This window comes from Dreissena polymorpha, chromosome 14 (genome assembly GCF_020536995.1).
Source record: "Dreissena polymorpha isolate Duluth1 chromosome 14, UMN_Dpol_1.0, whole genome shotgun sequence".
In the NCBI taxonomy this organism is placed as follows: Eukaryota; Metazoa; Mollusca; class Bivalvia; order Myida; family Dreissenidae; genus Dreissena; species Dreissena polymorpha.
In genome coordinates this window covers 71,396,938-71,418,981 of record NC_068368.1, presented here as the reverse complement: position 1 = coordinate 71,418,981, position 22,044 = coordinate 71,396,938, and the positions used below count along the sequence as shown (strand labels likewise).

The 22,044-nt window shown below is 32.4% G+C and overlaps 1 protein-coding gene across 1 annotated transcript in view; it reads left to right on the top strand.

The window, feature by feature from the left end:
* The window catches only part of LOC127857610 (uncharacterized), a 50,132-nt gene extending 28,437 nt beyond the window's left edge, over positions 1-21,695 (top strand). The window contains exons 10-37 of the mRNA XM_052394092.1: positions 1,423-1,572; positions 1,816-1,965; positions 2,310-2,450; positions 4,167-4,304; positions 4,612-4,761; positions 6,097-6,246; positions 7,325-7,474; positions 7,869-8,018; positions 10,926-11,066; positions 11,197-11,334; positions 11,550-11,667; positions 11,814-11,932; positions 12,020-12,144; positions 12,362-12,449; positions 13,138-13,211; positions 13,383-13,419; positions 13,583-13,680; positions 13,971-14,096; positions 14,237-14,385; positions 14,560-14,695; positions 14,810-14,959; positions 15,129-15,225; positions 15,658-15,731; positions 16,202-16,339; positions 16,619-16,744; positions 17,199-17,359; positions 17,675-17,813; positions 18,005-21,695. Coding sequence (XP_052250052.1) covers positions 1,423-1,572; positions 1,816-1,965; positions 2,310-2,450; positions 4,167-4,304; positions 4,612-4,761; positions 6,097-6,246; positions 7,325-7,474; positions 7,869-8,018; positions 10,926-11,066; positions 11,197-11,334; positions 11,550-11,667; positions 11,814-11,932; positions 12,020-12,144; positions 12,362-12,449; positions 13,138-13,211; positions 13,383-13,419; positions 13,583-13,680; positions 13,971-14,096; positions 14,237-14,385; positions 14,560-14,695; positions 14,810-14,959; positions 15,129-15,225; positions 15,658-15,731; positions 16,202-16,339; positions 16,619-16,744; positions 17,199-17,359; positions 17,675-17,813; positions 18,005-18,076 — 3,485 coding nt within the window. The 3' untranslated portion in view covers positions 18,077-21,695. The remainder of the gene's footprint in view (positions 1-1,422; positions 1,573-1,815; positions 1,966-2,309; positions 2,451-4,166; positions 4,305-4,611; positions 4,762-6,096; positions 6,247-7,324; positions 7,475-7,868; positions 8,019-10,925; positions 11,067-11,196; positions 11,335-11,549; positions 11,668-11,813; positions 11,933-12,019; positions 12,145-12,361; positions 12,450-13,137; positions 13,212-13,382; positions 13,420-13,582; positions 13,681-13,970; positions 14,097-14,236; positions 14,386-14,559; positions 14,696-14,809; positions 14,960-15,128; positions 15,226-15,657; positions 15,732-16,201; positions 16,340-16,618; positions 16,745-17,198; positions 17,360-17,674; positions 17,814-18,004) is intronic.
* Positions 21,696-22,044: the final 349 nt, after the last annotated feature.

Genomic DNA, 22,044 nt, shown 5'->3' with positions numbered 1-22,044 from the left:
CATAGATTAACTGTAGTTAGGGTTTTGTAGCAACATAGTATTATTTTATTCTTGGTAATACGAATAATATCAGCGATACACTGAAAGAATTTTACTATCACAACAGACGGTTTTAAGATCATATCAACATTAGGATATGATTTTGGGGAATTAGGAGATGAAAGCGCTTGGGCTTTTTTTCGCTAGTGGCTTTTATTTTTTGTATTTCTTTCGCGCACAATGTGTGTGTTTTTGGTAAAGTTTAACGGTCAAAAACTAAGCTATCGGGTCATGCAATTAACTTACCGTTTTGAGTCTGGTTTATGCCTGAGGGAGAATGTGATTATATTATTTTGGATTATTGTTTCTCATCAAATAACTTACTTCACTATTCCCGCACACCTCTCATGCTAACTGTTACAAGTCAAAGTCAATGATCATACAGTTTCTGCTAAGTAATTTGTTAATGCCTAGCAATACCGTATTACTATACTTTAGATAAACAAAATATGTTGAGCGATAACATTGTCTACTACCGGTATACATATTATGTTATTTCCCCATATTCACCAATGTAATGGTCTATTGTCCTATACATTTGTATGCCAGGTTTTATTACCTTAATCCGGTTGTAAAAACGCATGAACGAAGAGTCACGAGCTAAGCGCCACAGGTCAGAATTTTAGTAAAATAGCGTTGTTAAATAAACTGTCAGAAAATGTAGAAATATTAATTATGGACGAAAAGCCGTATGTCCGAAAAGTTAGAGTTGCGAAAAATAATTATTTTGTTTAAAACACGGGTCTCTCCGAAAAGTTAAGAATTTCAAAAAAGTAATTTTCGGTCTGTAGAAACCTTGTTGGTTTATTATTCCCAATTATAAAGCGGTGTGTTGCGTTTAACGTCCTTACGCCCCAATGAAAGGCCATTGTTGTCGTTTCAAATCTATAAGTTGCTTTGAATTTGTAATGTTTTTAATGATTTTGATGTAACGTCATTTAATGATTATTATAATTAGGACCAGGACCACTGTGATCTGCAAATTAAACAGATTAAGCTCATTTATTAGCTAATAAACATTTACAATTTTACGTTAAAATAACTTATGATCGATTTAAATGGTATACATCTGGTAGTATTTTGAACACAACCACTACTACTTCTCGACCTAAAGAAATATAACATAGCCGCTTATGCATTTCATACAACTCCAATCTGCCTGCATCGCGTATATTTTATATGCATGCATGTATATCTGTTAAGAATGCTCACCTGGTACCTACAATGCTGTTTTTTACTTTCGATTACAAAATAATGCACACGTTAAACACCTTAATAGCATGATATTATGTTTTAGAAATGCACATATGCTAAGACATATTATTTGTATATTAAATACATTATATATATACTGTAAATGTTTTTGCGGGATACTATTAAAAGAATGTGACAATGGCACGTATGGAACCAACTGCTCGAAGGAATGCAGTCAACATTGTTCACCTCAATTATCATGTGACAAGTCTAACGGAGCATGTTTCGGACATTGCCGTCCAGGGTTTAACTTCACTAGGGATGTGACCTGCAACATCGGTAGGTACAGTGTTATCTTAATGTGATACATGCTGCTATTTTAACGATACAGACATCTATGGAAAAACACCACCGTAAAATATGTTTAAAATACTAATATTATTTCTTCATCACCCTTCCATATTTTAACATTATTTGAAATTGGATTCTGATTAATAATAAACTGTAAACCATTCCCCATATACTCTAAAAAGTTCCTTTGAATCATTTACATACTTGCAATTAATACCATGTTTATTGAAGAATGTGAAAATGGAACGTTTGGCGACAACTGTGTCGAGATTTGCAGTACCAACTGCCAAAACCCTAAACTATGTAACAAAACAGACGGAACATGCATTATAGGATGTCGTGCCGGATATGACTTTAAAAAAAATGCTACGTGCCATCAAGGTACTTTCTAAATTCTTTCTACAATGATTTGAATGCTACTCTAAGAGAGTGCAATACATATGCATTCATTTTAATCAAGTGTACTACATTGAAGGATAATTAATTGGCATAATTGAAGAATGTCGTTGACTGTGCAGTGATGTCACACAATCCAATTAAAAGTCATCCCTTAATCCGAAATGTTTGATACCTAACACTGACCCATTAAAGTGGTTTGTCAAGTGTTGTGTGCACAGTATATCATTAATTATTAACAACACATTTTGTTTTAAAAAAAGACTTTTTATTAACATTATCTTTAAATAAACTGTATGTTTGATGGTTACATATTGACTTTATAATAGAATGTGACGACGGCCAATACGGTTTTAATTGTACAAACTTGTGCCCAAACTGTTTTGGAACGTGCAACAAAACAGACGGAGCCTGTTTAGGAGGATGTATTCCTGGCTATGACTTCAAAAGGAACAAGACTTGTACTGAAGGTAGTTCCTGATAGTCCAAACTTATATTTAAAAATTCATGGATATGAAAAGCATATTTATTCACGTTAAGTACTGATTTTCATATACACTGCATAATAAATGTGTTAAGCTCATATTTAGGCTGTTGTTGAAATCATATATATTACAACTTAATTTAATGAATTATGACTGCGTTCAGATAAACCCATATTTCAATTATAAATAATATTTCTGCAATAAATCGATTTCTACTTTCTTCTTTGTACAAATGCATGTTTCAGCATACTTTCATATATATTTATTGCGAAAAGATGCGTTTTGTCGTTGTATTTAAATTTCACTCATCATAGTCAAATAAAATTTTAGCTTAAATACCAGGGTACATGGAAACTAGGATGTGGAATCGTTTTTTTGTTATTATTTATACAGCACATATGAATGTAACTAGTATTTCGACTAAAGAAGCTTTTCTGTTGCATCTTATGACAATATCAATCCTTTACCGTTTTACACTATATTTCTGGAACGTGATGTATTTAACAGACGGGCAGCTGTATTTGCATACGTATAAAACTGCACCGATTAAATTCAATACCATTTGACATACATGCACGAACACAAAAGTTTTAGTACTCAGATAAAGAAAAATAAAAACAAAAGAAAATATAAAATCAAATTATTATACTATTAGTCAAGATATAAATTCAATGTGCATCATGTTACATATTTGTAGTCTTCTCGAGATTTTTTTATAAAAAACAACACATTTCAATATTTTGAGTTTGGCATCTGAGACAGTTGATTCATTTATATTAGTAACGATTTATTGTGTGTATATATGTATATTTGTTACGACATGTATCTGAACAAAATATTAATTTAATTTTAGCAAATATCTAATCTGTTTAAAAATATAGTTATGTATATTTTTCTATACAATTTGTGTTTTTTTTATTTGTTCAAGTATATATATTATTTCAAGTGGTGCATGTTGTTGGGCGTATAGGCTAGTTACCACATACCCTCAATGTCACCAATATTTTATTAAGAAACTAATGCGCATACGAGATAAATCACGTATATCCAGTGTCTATCGCAGTAACAGAGAGTTCTAGTAGAATTTGCTAAATATATTTAGCTTGTGTCATTCAAGAGTTTAAATCAGCTCTTGTTACTTCCAAAGTGATAAATAATGAAACAATCTCAACGGAATTTTCTCGAGACCGGATGTTTGCGAGCCAAGATGACAAGGTGAGAGTTGTTCAAACCGTTCATACTTAGCAATGTTGTATTCGTGCCACATGTAGATTGATCTCGATCAACGTGTGTACGGTGTATGTTTTCATACGTTTGTAGACGTCCCATATTGTTTATTTCTGGACGAACAATTCAGACAAATGTTGTCCTTTTAAATATATAACTCAGTCTATTAAGATACTGTTTGCTCCGCTGCCATTTTTTTAATAATTTAAATTTGTCTGTTTAAAGCTGATTAAAACATTAATATGTTGTGTTTTATTGTTGGCATAAACAGTTTCAGCTTGTAAAAAGATATAATGTGCGAAAACTCGGTATAGTGTTGCTGTTGGAAAATATGAGAACGTGTACATTTACATGGGATGATACTGGCTGAAAATGAGACAATTAAGAAACAAGTCTTATTTTATATGAAAATATATAGAATACACATAGAGTTTTGCTTTTCGTAAAGTTTATTTTTTGCTTTAAAAAAAACAGCATGCACAACTGGTTACTATGGATCACTGTGTAATTCAACCTGCCACTGCCAGGACGTAAAAACATGTGATCCTATATCTGGTATATGTTCTAACGGCATGTGCGCCCCTGGGTGGAAATTAGACAACTGCAGTACAGGTACATTTAATGAAGGAAAAGTTACGCCATTAGCTTAATTTAAACTAATTAAAGAGGTTGTGCAGCATTTAAACGTGTTAATTTGCAACAAAATCCGTAAATATTTCAGAAGGTCCATTTTAGTTATTTTCAAAAGTTGTTTGTGTACCTGGAAGATTGAAAATTGAATGTTCTTTCTAGTTTACCATTATGTAGAAACAGTGTAGTTTTTGTTTTCTGGTAGTTTGCTTCTTAATAATAAAACATTTTCATAAAACAGCATTATATATATCATCATAATTTGCGGATTGAAACGTTTTTCTTGCAGAATGTGAGAAAGGTCATTATGGACTGAACTGTTCACAGACCTGCGACAACCACTGCTCTGATCCCTTATCTTGTGACAAGGCCGATGGAACATGCTTTGAGGGGTGTATTTCTGGATATGACTTTCAAACAAATTCAACGTGTAATGTTGGTAATAAAGTTATATTTATTATGCATTAACCCTAAGATGTAATCCCGCCAAGTAAGTGAGTGTGCAATATCTACTGTATTTAATTATATCATTTGATTATTTATATTTAAAATAATTGAGTCAGTGTACAAGAGAAAGTTCGTACTTTTGAAGTTTATTTACAGATCAAGCATGGGATTGCATAAGTATGAAAGGTTTTCGAAATGAAAATTGTCCAACATTTTGTCACTAATTCAAAAAAGAGATAATACTGTACACTAATGCTGAAAAATCATTGTTGAAAATACATTTTTGTTCATGGGTAATCATCATCAGATATGTATTATATTTTAAAGCTTCAGAAACGCGAAAATATTAAATAATTTGACATTCTTCTGTCGTTTTTGTTTTTTACACGACCTGGATCGCATGTACATAAAGTGTAAAATACATTACAAATGTAACAGCTCGTTTGGGCGTATGGTTCAGGCGATATCTTTTTTCTTTAAATGCCAACAATATGTGAAGAAATGTTTTTAATCACCTGGACAAATGTGATTGTCAATGATAGTTTAAATAGAAAAACTGTTTTTTTTTAATAACGTGTGATCGAAAGGGTATATTCCGCCAAAAATGTGTGTGAATGTACTCGTAGCTTATATGCAGACCAAGTTTAAGATTGGACTATAACTTAAATTACATCAATTACCTAAAGAGCATTGTTTCGTGGCGTTCACATGTGTCTTATTTAATTGTTCACACAATATACATTTTTTTAAATATGACGTACATGAACTTTAATTGATGAATTTATCATATTTATTTTCGAGTGTTTGTTTTGTACATATAATTATTGGAGTCACTTTTTCGTGATTTGGTATCGACATTGGTAAAAGGTTCTTACATCAAAAATATTCTGAACACTTCTGTGCGTTTGTATGTTTAATTATTTTAAGGTTTAACGATTGTTTCAAAATTTGCAAACAATGTCCTAAAAATTAAATAAAAACAACATTCATAAAAATGTTCGTTTTTTAAACGATTTCAAATCGTATGTGAAAACAGGATAGGAGTCACCAGTGTCATCATGCAGTGGCTTTTGATTGGCACAGGTAGCGCAAACAGGTTGACATATTTAACAAATTCATTGTCATTATGGGTATGCCACCGAAATGCACTTGTAAACAGCACTACTGTTTCTGATGTAACAACATCTGCAATGTATGTTTATTCTCATATCGCTATACGGTAACCATCAAATTGATTCTGGTGTATATCTTGCAATTCTAGTATACTCTACTTAATGAGTTTAACATCGAACGTGTTTAAACATACGGTTTGTCCGTATTCTTGTAGAATGCGCCGTTGGAAAGTTTGGATTAAACTGTAATCAAACATGTAGCGAACATTGCTCTGAACATAATTCCTGTAATAAAACGGATGGATATTGTATTGGAGGATGCACGCCTGGCTATGACTTTCTAAAAAATGCTTCTTGTAACAGAGGTAAGTTTGTTACCGCATGTGCATGACATTATTATTAATTATTTCATTAGTGTTCACTTATATGGTATAAGCTGATCCAATGTGTATTGTTTATCATAATACCAATAAAGCATTGATTTCACCTACTTGTTTAAATCCGATATCTACCCGACAACATACTTTGCCCCTGCTAATAGTCATGAATGTAAAGTAACTTTATCATGTTCAATGATTCGTAAGTTCAGCCCTCTTTGTAGAAATATCCATGTAGGAATTTCCATTAAACAAAACAACATTGAGTCAGGGTCATAGTTTAAAAACACAATGGCAACAGTTTTCATGAGGAATTTAGCATTTCATAAACAGGTTAATATTATATTACTTTTTATAAAAAGACAGTATTAAACCTTTTTTTTAAATAACCGTTCACGTCATTACATCAATGCACATGTCAACATACATTTAATAATGGTATTTAATTTGAATCAACGTCTCGTTTAATAATCGCTTTACATTGCGATTCGTCTTTTGCTTTTAGAATAAATAAGCTAATATTACTTGTTTATAACGTGTTTCTTTGCATCTCCAACACGAACCCGTATGAGAAACACGGTCTAGTTCGGATATATGCTCGCCTCCATCAAGTTTGATATTTAAACATCCTTAGGTCTAGAAAGTTGCCAATATTTCACGCAAGAATATTATTATTTAACAAGTCGAAACAAAACTTGAATTTGTTGTGTTTTTCAAACATTTAAATTTGATCAAATAATACAGTAAGCTGCATGTGTGTTTTTATATTTACAAAATCGTAACTGATAAATAGATAAATAGCGCGAAATGTTTTTCATTTATGTATTACAATCATGTTGTTTATTAATTTATTAAGTTTTACAATATTGCTAACACGTTGCATGCCTGGTCTATCAATACGCCATATAACCTTCTTTTTCTTTATCACAAACGTATCAAACCAACATGTTTTATTTATATCAATATCGCTTAAACATTCAACACAAAGTTTAGTCTTTTTAAAGTAGACGCAATCTAGAAGATTTAACATGTTTAACGATCGATGTTGAATATATTTTTTCTTCAGAATGCGCAAATGGAAACTTTGGGTTGAATTGTTCAAACGTCTGTAGTAAAAATTGCGAAGACTCGAGCTTTTGTAATAAATCCAACGGATATTGCTTTGGAGGATGCCGTGCTGGATATGATTTTGAAAGTGATCCCACTTGCAACAAAGGTAGTTTTCATTATTTCCTTACCGGTTAATTTTAGTGCCTTATTACATTATCGTTTAGCCACTTAATCATTTGGTAAATATAGCGAACATAAAATCAAGTCGAAATTATGTCGTCTCTATAAAGATGCACTCCGTATAAATACGCATACATAAAGAGTCGCTAGACTATAACGTATTGTAAAACTATTTGAATGTTCATTAACATGTGTCTAGTAGATGCTTGTGAAAGTGTTTAATACTCTATGAGTATTTGTTCAGTAAAATACACTTTTCAATATATGCTTGAACATTATTGAGCAACAGCTGTTGCGTGCATGTTTTAATAACACTTCAAGACTTCAAACAACGTTGCCAAAATAAATCGTAACGAGTGCATGTATTTATTATGATTCAGAATGTGACGATGGCAAGTTTGGAATAAACTGTAGCTATCCATGCAGCTATCACTGCTTAGAATCGCGGCCATGCAACAAAACGGATGGAGTATGTATTGGAGGATGTTCCCCTGGGTACAATTTCAAACCTGATCAGCAATGTAATTTAGGTAATGTTTGGTTTAAACACTATCTATTCAGTTCATTGAAAGTACATAAAAGCAATACAATTCAAACATACATATTGTTTTTATGTTCGAATCATATACTTGCTAAACATCAAGGCTGTAAAATACAATTAGACAGAATTGAGAAGTAAGCTCGAGGCTTATACTATGTCTCTCTTCTGTCAGTTAGAAGCGCTGCTGAAAAGGTGTAAACAACCAAACGTAAAACAACTATTTAAAGACATGTCAAAATTACGAACAATATAGTACAGTGATAGACAATTGTATACAGTTTAGAAACGGAAAAATAATATAAGTTATAAAAGGTAATGTTTATAGAGTATACAATTCTTATATCGATGTTCATTTTTGCATAAGCTCTTTGCCTATTTCAATTATGTAAAGCGCGTTTTTACTTCTTATAGGTAATGGAAAAGGAAAAAAACGCATACATTTGTAAAAAATATTTAATGACGTGAGTGGATTTGATATATCGTATATACAAAGCATAATAACAATCGTATTTCTCATGATAATTCATTAGTGTATACACAACTTTATTATTGTTAGCGTGGTACCGTAAGATCTTTACAAAACGTCCAGAAATGACCAATTTTCAAATTTATAGCGACTTCTGGAGTATGTATTAGTTTAAAGTGACTGTATGTTAATTTAAGTCTGAGTTTAATAGTTTCTAACATTTGCATACTCACAATTTTTGGAGTAACAACGTTTTTGCCGTTCATCTCCTCTCATATAGCATTTAATAATTTCAGCAACCGAAAATTTGCAATGAAGTACAATCTTGTCATGTTGTATATTTTAATTTTACGCATTTAATAACGAACATGTAATATTCAAATTATTGTAATTAAAAAAAATACAAAAATAAAAATGGCAAAGAGACTTGCTTTCATCATAATTACAAATTCGTGGAATGGCGAACCTTGCAATCATGAAAATGGGAGATGTCCCAAAAATACTCGTAATGGAAGGGACAAACCTGCAATATTAGTAAAGCAAAGTATTCATATGAATGGTTTTAAACTGAATAGTGTTACACTGTTACTGTGGTCATAAATATTAATATGATTTTAGAAATATCATTATCAACTGTTAATAAATTAATAAATGAAGTGTGATTTTGTTTTTCAATGCTCAGTGTGTGATCCTGGTTACTTCGGAATCGACTGCCTGTCGCTATGTCGAGTAAAGAAAACACCTCTGGCATTCATACATGATACTATTGCTTATTATTGGCCAGTTTTAAACGAAGAAAAGAAGGCTTTTTCTTGTAAAAATAAACGCTATAAAAATATGAAATTAACTACCCAACAAGCAAAAGATTTTCCTAGAATTAAAAAAAAAGTTTGAGTATGCCCAATTAAAAATAAATCTTAATAAAATCTAACTTTACATGAGTTATGGGGAAATCGCTCATCGTATTTTACATTATTATTGTTTAAATACGAAAAGGGAATATCTATAGCGTCTGTTAACATATTCAACGGATAAATGATAAACATCAACGAATTTTTTTATTAAAAGCTGGGATCACGATTATAACCAGACATTCACACATTGTGTTGAGGTGAACTTATATTTTGTGACATTACGAGGATAGCTTATATAATGTACGAAATGCACTTCTCTATGTGAGCACTGATGGCCGAGTGGTTAAAGCGCTAGACGTTTACCCCAAGGGTAAGAGGTTCGAGCTCAGTTGAGGATACCTGTTTTCTTTCTTCAATTTCATTCTTGTTTTGTTTCACTGTCGGTATTTAGTTCCAATGTTTACATTTATCAATTTGAAGAATTTAATGACAAACTTCAATACACGCAAAATCTATGAAATGGTCCCTTTAAAATTTTGATTAACGATATAAAGTAATCAACTGTTTCGCTTTTATAATCTTCGATAATTATGCGTAAACGAACACAGTAAACTCAACATGTAAGTTGAATTTATATCGAAATGAAAACAATCTTAACCAAACACAAGGCTTTAAAACAAAAATACACGCATAGAGTAAGCTCATTTCGTGATTCGTGAACTTTAAAAGGGCCTGGTTGATAGAAAGTGATTTTTTTTACAATTCTATGGACGCCATTTTCTTTATCGCGCAAAATACTTTAAGGCGGCAAAATATCATAGGTTCAAAACAATCAGTACATATATCTTAATAAAACAAGCTCACATGTTCAATATATGAATGTACCGTGTATTGAAGTAGGTTTATGTTACATTGGAACTGTAGTTAAAGCCATTTTGTACTCATATATTTTACTTTTTAATATGACCCAGGATTTGATTCAAAACATTATGAATTGTAATGTTCCTCAACGTGTAATTTCATTGGCGAATGAACAGAAATAACATGCATTTATGTTATTTTGTGTGAATTTGGGGTTATGTGTAAATTAAGACAACATTTTGTGAAACCAAAGGAAAGTGACATCATGAGTATGAATGCATTAGTAATTTATTTTTTTTCGTTTTTATCGTAATCGTAATTAAAACAGCAATGGTCCAAAATAAAACAATAATTCTTGTGTTTCTATTTCCAGATGGTGCACCCTAGAACTTGTCATCCCTACCTGCTATATGTGCATTCAAGGCACACTCGTGGCGTCTGCTCGCTTAATTTGCAGTTCCTTCCACCGTGTGCTATTTTATAACCAGCACATATAACCCATGCTTGTAGCACTGGTGTTACGCTTTATGCCGTTACATTATAGTTGTATAGTAGTAGCATCATAGCTGATACGAGTTTTAGTTACCTGTTTGCTATGTAATTTCGATCTCCTGCTTGTGGTTACGTCTTTGAATAAAGGGTGTTTGTTCTGATTACAACAGGTAATCAAAAATATAATTATAGTTTTGCACTTACTATTGTTTGTACTCTGCAGAATGCGAAAACGGAAAATACGGTAAAAATTGTGCCACGGACTGTAATTGCAACTATTGTCACCACGTCAATGGGTCTTGCACCGTGTTCGCAAACAGTTGTTTCACCGGATTCACCTTGGGACTTGCCGACATTTGCACTTGTATGTTATCGATTGCTTATACATTTCAATAGCCATATGGACCTTTTTTTCTCGGATGTATACTAATCTACATAACCACCAAACATATGTTCGTATTGACAATACATAAATTGTGTTTATTTTGGTACAGCGTGCAATCCTGGGCTTTATGGCGATAACTGTTCAATGGAGTGTCACTGTGATAGATGTGATAATGTAAATGGTTCATGCGCCTTGTTGTCTTTCGTTTGTCATGACGGGTTTCATTTTGAACAAGGACTTTGCAAAGGTTTGTAATTGGGTGTTCATTGATGTTAAATTATTTAAATAATATTGCTACAATCCCTACTGCGAATTTATAATACATAATATAGCCGATTTTCAATGGATTTCTGAAATGTTTGCTCTGAAATGTTGCATTGAACAATGCTTTAAAGAGCGCTGCTTAAAAAGAACAATATTCATTTACAAAGATGTTAAAATAAATAATGATTTGTTTACAAGCTGACGACGTTGACAGTTCATCATCTGCCGCAGTAGGTGGTGGAGTTGGAGCTGCAGTTGGCGTCATTGTAGCTATCGCTGTGGTCGTCATCGTCTTAAGAAGGCGTCATATGTTGAAGTAGGAATATACCTTAGTTTGTATAAATCCATAAACTTAACTTAATTGTTTGATGATTTGGTGTTGTTGTTTTTTCTTAAATTAATTTCGATGATCAAGCGTTAAAACATTGTTTGCATAATGGTACCCGTGTTTTTTTTTTTCAGACGAAACACAGAGCAACATGATACTGCCGAAATGACTGATATTTCTAAAACCTTGCGTACTTCAACCGGGCACGATAACTTTGCTTATTCAGATGCTGCTGGCCACAAAATATATGAAAGTACGTTTTTGTATTTTTTGACAAGTGTGTTTGCACATGCATGCTATTTGAACAATAATCTAAACATGTTTTATCATATGATTTCAGATCCCGACATCGACGACTATTACAGTTTTAAATCCGTTGTACCAGGAATCAAAGTTCATTTATTGTGGGACTATATCCGAGAGAAAACAAAACATGGATCCTCGTATTTTGCGGATGAATTTTCAGTATGTTAGCTGAGCATGCTTATTTGTGTTTACCATAACATTTATTTTTTCTTGCAAAACAATCATTGCAGTGTAATTAAAATTTATTTAAAATGACAGCTATTGGTTCCAAACAAATCGTTACAGTGTAGTTTAAATAAAATTTAAATTGACTAATTAAGAAAACTAATCATTATGTGTTACATTTTCAATTAACTTGCAGCTATTGTATTTGTAGAAGTTATCAAAGGGATTGATTTACAAACACGATGTTGCTTCTTTGCCGGAAAACAGAGGAAAAAATCGATACCGGGAAATGTTTGCATGTAAGATACTATTCTATAGGCAATCAAATATGAATACCGTATTATTTCATTTCTAATAAAATGAGTATTATGACCATGACAAATGATATAAGAGCAAATTATATATGCAATATTTGATGCGAGTTGTCCATGTACGCCCAAATTCATAAATATGTGTACATGCATTTCTATGGTTGATGGTGTTGATGGTGTTTTTCTTAAAAGGGTACGCTCTTTGTAGTTTTCCTACGATTGTCTGATTCTATTTATAAATTATGTATCGGTATTTAATAATTTATGTAACTATCACAAAGATTTGTTTTATTTAAACAGACCATGCATTGTCATGTTATAATTATAATATTCCTCTGAAGTACATAAACTATTTGATTATTAAGAATTTTTTTCGGTAGAGAACAAAACTATTCAAATAACAGGACAACAAGCAAATTATGCGTTAATATTTTGTTCGATCGATTTTTAAACAAAAAAGCGCCCAAACCAAGATACAACAGCTGTAGAAAATATGGTTTTTTTAAACCATATACTATAGGTTACAACGTCTTCCAAAATATCAAAGAAAACTAATAACATATTCAACAATTATAGTGAACTTATTCATGCTTTTTGTAATCGAGAACAAATTACTGTTATCGAATATTAATGCATTTATGTATCCGAAACATGGTTTGTTTGTACTCCTTTGAAGATGATCATTCCCGAGTTCCATTGACTAAGGACAAATCAACCGACTCCGAATATATCAACGCATGCTTCATTCACGTAAGAATTGCACTCATTGCGAAATATGATTGAAGCAAATGAAGGGTAAAACAAGTAAAATAACCTTTTAAAAAGTGTTTTTGTGTTGTTGTTTTTGTTTTTTTGTTACTAAACGCTTCAAGTTATCGATGTAATTTAATTGCACTCTTATCAAATTCATGTCTTTAATAGGGCTTCGAAAAGGTGAAAAAATTCATTGCATCCCAAGGTACGTCTTCTCAAATGAGACCAATTTGATAAGTAAAATTCATCATACTATCATCATATTGTATTTACAAAAACAATATAATTGCTGTGTGTCTGTTTTCTAATAGTTTAATTGCATATCTTCATGAAATATATTTTTATATTGTTATATCCGTCTCTATCAGGACCGACGGAAAAAATGATAGATGATTTCTGGCGGATGATATGGCAACAACGCGTGGAGAAGATCGCCATGCTAACAAACCTAATCGAACTTGGAACGGTACATTTTAGTCTCTTCTCCTTTCCTTATAAACTTTTTTGTATGCATTAACAGGTTTTGCTTCCTTTATATGGTACAGGCATTTGGTCGTTTAAACATCTTTAAGGTCCCTACAAAACCTCAATTAGCTTACCAAATTGGAAAATAATCAATTTATCTGTGTGTAAATAAAATTACTAGGTAATTCTGGATCAGCAATCTGGATGCACACGGTTTTTCCCTATTCCCATATTTGAACAACTTTGTCATATTTATGATATTTGAAGTTCTTGTTACTTTTTGCAATTTAGTTAAAATGCCTTCAATACTGGCCAGAAGAACTCAACGGTGTTAGCACTTTCGGCGATGTGAGTGTCAAGTATATTGGGGTTAAGGAAACATACGACTACATCATCAGAACGTTTAACATCAACAAGGTTTGGACTTTATATGTAAAACACTATTAACTTATCTTGTGTTTATTTCGATACAAATATTTACATTTGAGTGTATTATTTGTCGGGTTAAATAAACATATATAAGAGTCGCGTAAGGACGTGGTATCTTTATATCGTAGGGCAAAGAGACACGGCTGGTGAAACAGTTTCATTTAAAGACATGGCCAGATAAAGACGTACCAGACACTACCTGGTGTCTTCTCGATTTCTGGAGAGCAGTTGACACTAACGTTTCTTCCAATACCTCGCCTATTGTTGTGCATTGCAGGTTTGTAGAGATTGAAACAAGAGTATTGATCCACGATAAGCTTGTTAGCACTTATCTCTTTATAGATCTATCTATTAAACAATGATTTATAGTTTAAACAAAACTGTCCTCAGTTTTTTACTTTTGTTGATTAAAAGACATGCTTAGATAAATTATCATTTCATTGTTTTACAGTGCTGGAGTTGGTCGGACAGGAACATTTATTGCCCTTGATAACTTAATAATACAAGGAAGAATGGAATGCTCTGTCAGGCCTTTTCCTATGGTCGAAGCATTGAGACAACAGCGGGTCAGCATGGTTCAAACCAAGGTGCTTGTCATTTAATAATGGCCTATACAATTTTTGCGCATGATACATTATGTTTAACTATTACTTCTGCGTGAATTGTATTTTATTGTAAATAACTCACGTATAATTCTGCAGGAACAGTATGTGTATCTGCACGAAGCCTTGGCCGAGGCTCTTCTTATAGGAACACACCACACGCTAACGAGACAGTTTGAGGATATCTACCAGTATATTATCGGCACGGAAAAGGGTTCTAATAGTTCGCGTATGGACGAACAATTTGATGTAAGTGAATAGTGTACACGTATTCCTTCCTATTCGTGTTACAAACCAAAGTAAAATGTTAATGTACTCAGAAAAGTGTTCGTATAGCGTCAAAACAGAGTGGTCAACAAATAAAGTGTAAATGAACACATTGTTGTTTTTCTGATGCTTATAAACGTATAACTTGCAGTTGATAATGAGAAGTGTAGAGGACAGCGCTATAGAAGTGTATCCAACTGCATCATCCGAGCCAATGTACGGCAATGTGGAAACTGCTATGTTAGAAAGTATGTTGTCCCCTTATTATATGGTTATTGTATGAGACCGTTTTTATTGTGTGATTTAAAGTCATGCTTATAGCACGTCCATATACTTCCATGAATGAAGCATTCCTTACAATATCAACAATAATCATAGAAATAAATTTGAAATATATATTTTATTGTTTTGATACATATTAGATTGATGCATTTTTACTAAATGATCCGATAATCAAACAGTTCGAAGTAAAGTAAACTTAAACAATTCCATTGTTATAAGACGTTTTTTTAACCGCATACAAACGTAATGTACCTTTGCGCCGAGCAAATACAACTGTTAAATAACTATAAAATGCAATTATAAGAATTTAAGAAATAACGAAACATATTGCTTTTACAAACAATATCCATTATAGTTCTAACGCAATATGTCTACGATGTCTATGTTCAATCTTGCAGTAGACGCGTACCGTCCCCAATTGATGAAGCGGGGATCAAAGTTCATCCAACAGCTAGGAACTATGTTACTCCCGGTGAGAACGAATAGCCTATAAACGCGTTTTCATATATTAACTATTAGTATTCCCCTATTGGTTTGACCGCAGTGGACTATAAACAGAATCAGCAATGCTGCATTAATATACACAGCCTTTCTTTGAAGAAAATACCATGGTGATTGTTAAAGAACACTACATTTGGAAAGGGAAATATTAAGTTAAAGTCTTGTTTTCATTCATTTTAGCGACATCATGAAATAAACATCAATAGTGTTGGAGTTTGACGATACAATTAGCCAACATCTTATGTTTTGACTCATTTAAAGATACGAATATTTCTTGTATTATGTAACACATGCTATGTACATAAAACGCGTCTGGTGAATGATTTATAAAGATTTATCATTCCTCAAATTATTCCAATTATAAAGCACACGTATTTATTTCTCGAAAGATTAAAATGTCGGATAAACATGTTTCCCCGCGTATATATTTGGTTAATCCAGACAATCGGAAATACGAATGCCCTGCTCGTGTGCATGTCGCCCACCGACCAACACCTGGAAGAGTTCTGGTCCTTAGTCGAGGAACAGCATGTTACTACGGTGATCAGTCTTGCTGCGCACGGAAGCGAGCCATATGAGGTACCGTTGCAAGTGCTCTTGTTGCTAAGTACCATTTTATTATTTATGAGCTACAAGCGTTATGTGCAAATAAAAATATTTTCTATGACATATATATATATATATAATGGTGGGTCAGATTATCTTCCAATGAGGTAAGAATGTATCATGTTTGTTCTTTTTAACATAAACATAATTACAGTAAAGTATAAAGCCATGCGTGTTTACTTACTTACATAACATACAGACTAACGGTTATTATGATTGATATGACTTCTGCTGGTTTTTCTGACCCTTTAGACCTGTCAGTATTTGGGTGCTCGAGGAAGCGGCCGGGTCGGACAGTTTTCTGTCAATTACATTCATGAAAAGAAAAACAAAGGCAGTGTGGAAAGAACTTTCTCATTCAGAGATGAGAATCATGAGGTAAGCAGCGAAATAACTATGCATACTAGTACTTTGTAAAAAAAAAACTAATCCATTGGACACCAATTTTGAAGGCCATTCTGTGGATATGAGGTATCCGCATGTGACATTGTTCAAAGTGTTTCATGTGATCACTGATATGTTCCGTTTCGATAAGTTAATGACATGAAACAATTATGACCATATTGTGCTGAGTTGCTCCATAAACACCAACAAAATAACAAACACAAAAGTAACAAAGTATAGTATACACATCTCAAATTTCAAGTTAGAGAACGTGCTAAATATAGTTCAGCGTTTATGACATTTTACGCTTGTCGATAAATGTGAGTCTTGTTTTAATATGATCAGGGACCAATTTGATCACGCCAATAATGTTTAGGTATTATAACATGTCCATTTGAGCTCTTTTTATTTTACAATTTGGTGAATATTTGAGTATTTTATCTGACAGGATGAAGACTACATGACCACAATAAAGCAGTTCCAGTTAACCTCCTGGTTGGAGGGACATGACACACCTTCAGATATGCAGTCATTCCTTGATCTGCTTGAGGAGGTACTGAAGTGGCAACCCCACCTCTCCGACAAAAGACCAATTATGATCCATTGCCAGTGAGTTTCATAGCCATATGCATAATATTTACGATTATGCACTTGGTACCGCTTCAATATATGCACATCTTAGCCCGGATAGCCCTCGTACTTGCATTCATTCGTAGTAACGCTCTGAACGTACTCTCTCTGCTTTCCATATAATCATTATGTCAATTTTTACGCAGTGTTGGTGTAACTGAGTTAGCAACTCAGTAAGTATGTGCACGGGTTGCTGGTTGTATTTGCTATACCCGACAATGATCAATTATGTGAAGAAGTATGTGTAGCAATATTCTCACCGGTCAGGTAAACTATGTTCATGTATTTGTCTAGAACTGGTTTTATGCGCTGCGGACCAACCGCGTTGGTCCTGAACGAGATACAGCGAATCAAAAAAGAAAATGGCCAAATAAACATTGTGGAATCTGTCAAAACAATGAAAACCAGGTGTCGGGATTTGATCCAAAACAAGGTAAATAACGAAAGTGTTTCGTGTTTGCTAAATAGGTTTTCGTCTTGCAATTCTTTGCAAGTGTTTAGCTTCTTAAGTTTTATTCATGTAACGACATTGCGTTGTCAGGTTATAAATTTTAACAATACCCATTCAATTAACGTTCGCTCCCAATGTTACTCTGCATGTGTATGCTTATCGTTTACCTTCAGACACAGTACAGATTTTGTTACGAAGCCATATTGACCTATATAAAGAACTATGGGACCTACCAAAACCTCTAAACCAGTCAATACAGACCTTGTACAATCTTAAAAAACGCACGCAATGGCGGTCGTCATGGTCCAGGAAAAGGATTTGGGATTGTGCGATGTTAATGGATATATTATATGGTATCGTATTGTAAGTTACATACATTCAACTGATTAGTATTGCACGAATTATTTTATAGTTATCACGTTTTGTGCACATATATGTTAATCGGAATGAATATTATTTATTTTTTTTAATTGTTTTTATGTAACTATCGTTTTGTCTAATCACATTTAAAATTTAAGTTTTAAGCTGATAAACAATTAAAACAAAAATATTGGCATTTTTACTAATGCATAGCAGATTACATATTTCCCTTAATCAACTGTTCAGTTTTGGGTGTATAATACGCAGGGTTTTTTGAAATTAAGGTTGTTTACTTGTTTTGTTTTGTTTTTATACTGTAAAAATAGTTTGTACAAGGTTTGTATTCAATGTTTATGTACGTTTTAACAAGAACGGCTACCGTCTGCACTATTGAAATCTCACAACATAAAAAGAAGACGATACTTCGAGGAAAAAAGAACTGAAAGTGCGATCGCATCTTTAGTAAATTCTGTTCTTACTTACAAGTTACTCCTGCATCATTTACAATTGATCTATTGGTAACAATACATGTGTCTTAAGATTTCGTTTTTGTTTAAATTAAAGTTTTATTTCAACTAAGACGGTGTGCTTCCATACAAGTTTTATTATAGATTTAAAGCTTTGTTATTGGAAGACTAATGGTCATAACTTATATCCAAAGCTTTTTATATCTATGCAAATATATGTTTTATCAATCACATACCATTTCTATGCATTACACGCATTAAATTGGTATCAGAATTTGTTTTATATGTACAGAGTAAATAATGTGCAGGAACTAGTGTTTTTTAAAAGGATGATATTTGTGTTAATATATATGTTTTACTTTCAAATGTATCGTTAAATATTACACAAAACAGGTTTAAATATTTACATATTCATACGCCATACTAGTAATACTTAAGATTTGTTTTTATATTTTTTCGGTTTAAGCAAACATCATAAATTAGTGACAATTGGACTATGTTGTAGTGTTTTGTATTATTCTTATTTTTAAATGCGTAAACAAACTTATTGTTTTGAACTGCGTTTAAAATATTTATTGAAATGAATATGCGTTAATACTTTATTGTAATTAAACCAGCATCTTCATTTAAATCAAACGTATCATCAACTCTCGAAAAACGAATTAAAAATCTTAAAATGCTATAATACGTTTAACAAATAACGTTCTTCCTACGGCAAGCGAAGTCCACTTTTATTGTCTTAAACCACGGTTTAACAGTTAACTATATAGTTAATAGACTTTGAACCCGGTTCAAAGTGCCTTTTGCACATTAATTCCTTAAACCCGGGTTCAAGACTTTGAACCGCGGTTCAAAGTCTCTTAACTCTATTGTTAAGAAACAACCAATGATATCGTGACATTAACCTTCTAATTGTGGTTTAAGCTCCGCTGATTGGTTGTCTCTGCATTATGAAGATAAGAGATTTGTATCTATTTTTAGACACACTTTGAACCGCGGTTCAAACTCTTATACCCGGGTTTAAGAAATAAATGTGCAAACGGAACTTTGAACTCGGGTTCAAAGTCTCTTAACCCTATAGTTAACTGTTAAATAATTAATGTACATTCCGCGCGTCTTAACCCTTGTTTAAGACTTTGAACCACAGTTAAAGACTTTGAACCACAGTATAAGACTTTGAACCGCAGTTTAAGACCTTGAACCGCAATTCAAAGTCTCTTAACCCTATAGTTAAGAACTCGGGTTTAAGGAATTCATGTGAAAACGGCAATTTGAACTCGAGTTCCATGTGTCTTAACTATATAATTAACTGTTAAATAATTAATGTGCATACTTGATGTGCGCCTCTTAACCGCAGTATAAGACTTTGAACCGCAGTTCAAAGTCTTTTTACCCTATAGTTAAGAGATGACCAATGAAGTCGCGACTTTAATCTTCTAATTGTGGTTTAAGCTCCGCTGATTGGTTGTCTCAGATAACAGATTTTTATCTATTTTTAGACACACTTTGAACCGCCGTTCAAAGTCTTGAACCCGGGTTTAAGGAATTAATGTGCAAACGGAACTTTGAACCCGAGTTGAAAGTCTCTTAACTATATAGTTTACTGTTAAACCGCGGTTAAAGGAATTAATGTGCACTTGGCTTGCCATATCTTCCCATTGGATACATTGTGTTGCTATGTTTGCAAATTTTCTTTGCATTTTATGATATAGCTCTCATTCTAAATTGATAACACCAATTATGAAAATCACGTTAAATTGTAGTCTAAGCCAAACTATGCATTAGTAAATAAGTTGACATTTCAATTAATCGATGCCTATTTATCAATTTACCGAAATTGTAAAATTCCATGACGTGATCTGGTTGGTCGATTTCTTATACACGTAACCTGTCTAAATATGTGTATATTTTCTAAAGAGCTAGTTAATGTCATCAATACGTAGAGCAGCTAATTAAATTACATTTTGTTTGAATATTCCGTGAATTCTGACATTTATATTGGATTTGACTTTAAACATTTGTCTTTAATAGGGAAACAAATCTTGCTGATTTAAATTAATATGTTCTTGACAAGAAAGAACCTATTAAATCATATGATTACTAATGTGATTGATATTTCGTTTATTATTTCAATATATTATAGAATATTTCACATTAATACTACTATAACCAAAAGGGGTAAAACGTAAGATAGATGTAATGTGTATATGATAGCATTATACTTTTCAACATTCATACTTTCTTTTTTATTGTTGGTGACGGGAAATAACTTTCGTGCATGTGTGCTGTATTAGTTTTTGCTATAGATACGAATAAAACATACGTACTCGATAATAAGTATGTTTTATGGTTTATTGATTCATCGGTATTAAAACAAAAATGGCATAATAATACAAGCTAACGAGTAGCTGCGTCTTCAACTTATAACATAGTGACTCTTGGACGCCAGAATGTAATTCCAATGCAGAATATATAATAAGTTCAAATATATTATCATATGTTCATATAATGCTTTAAAAAATATTGTGTATTCATTTGTAAAAAATATTTATTTAAGACGCTTCTTACTGTGTGTGCTTCATAAATCAATGTATCTCATCACCAAAAGTTGTATATGTGATATATATTGGGACATTTGATTCTATGTTTAGCGTCCACATGACTTTTCGAAATTAAAAATCAGTCAGAAATAAACAAACGACCAGTCTATAAACAAAATGGTAAAAAATATGTCCCTGACCTCTTTTCACTTGTATGGAAAGTATTCTTAAAATATAAGGGTAGTTTAGAGGAACATGAGCAATATTAAGACTATGGACCTTAAAAAATATTTTATGTGTGGTATTATGTTAAATAAAAATCACAGTATCAATCTTACAAAATACACTTCTGTTAATATGCACGACATATCAGCTTAAGTTCAGTTTTTTTATTATTTACCATTACTCATGTATTTTCAAAGTATTGTATTTATCCTTATTAAATGGTACCGCCTAAAGACATATGTTAAACACTGGTATTAAAATCTAACAAGATAGTATGGGTTTGTTTTCCTCTCTTTTTATCCCCAAATATTTGCCACCATTTTTAAGGGACCGTCAACCGCGATTAAGGAAAAAATAAGTTATAAATACCGTATTTTTTTTACAATTATTAGTTTATATTGATTAAAATATCTCGACTTGTATGTTACATTACTTGAAAAAAGTTCATAAATTCAGTATGTTCGGTAATAAAATTTCTCGATGTGAAATCGAAAGTACATCGCGAAAATAGCTGACATAACGATAAACACACTATAAAAAGCGCAAGTAGATTGGTCATTTTATAAATAAAATATAAACAATTCACAACGCATGCACAGTTTGCATTCCTGGGTTTTCTAC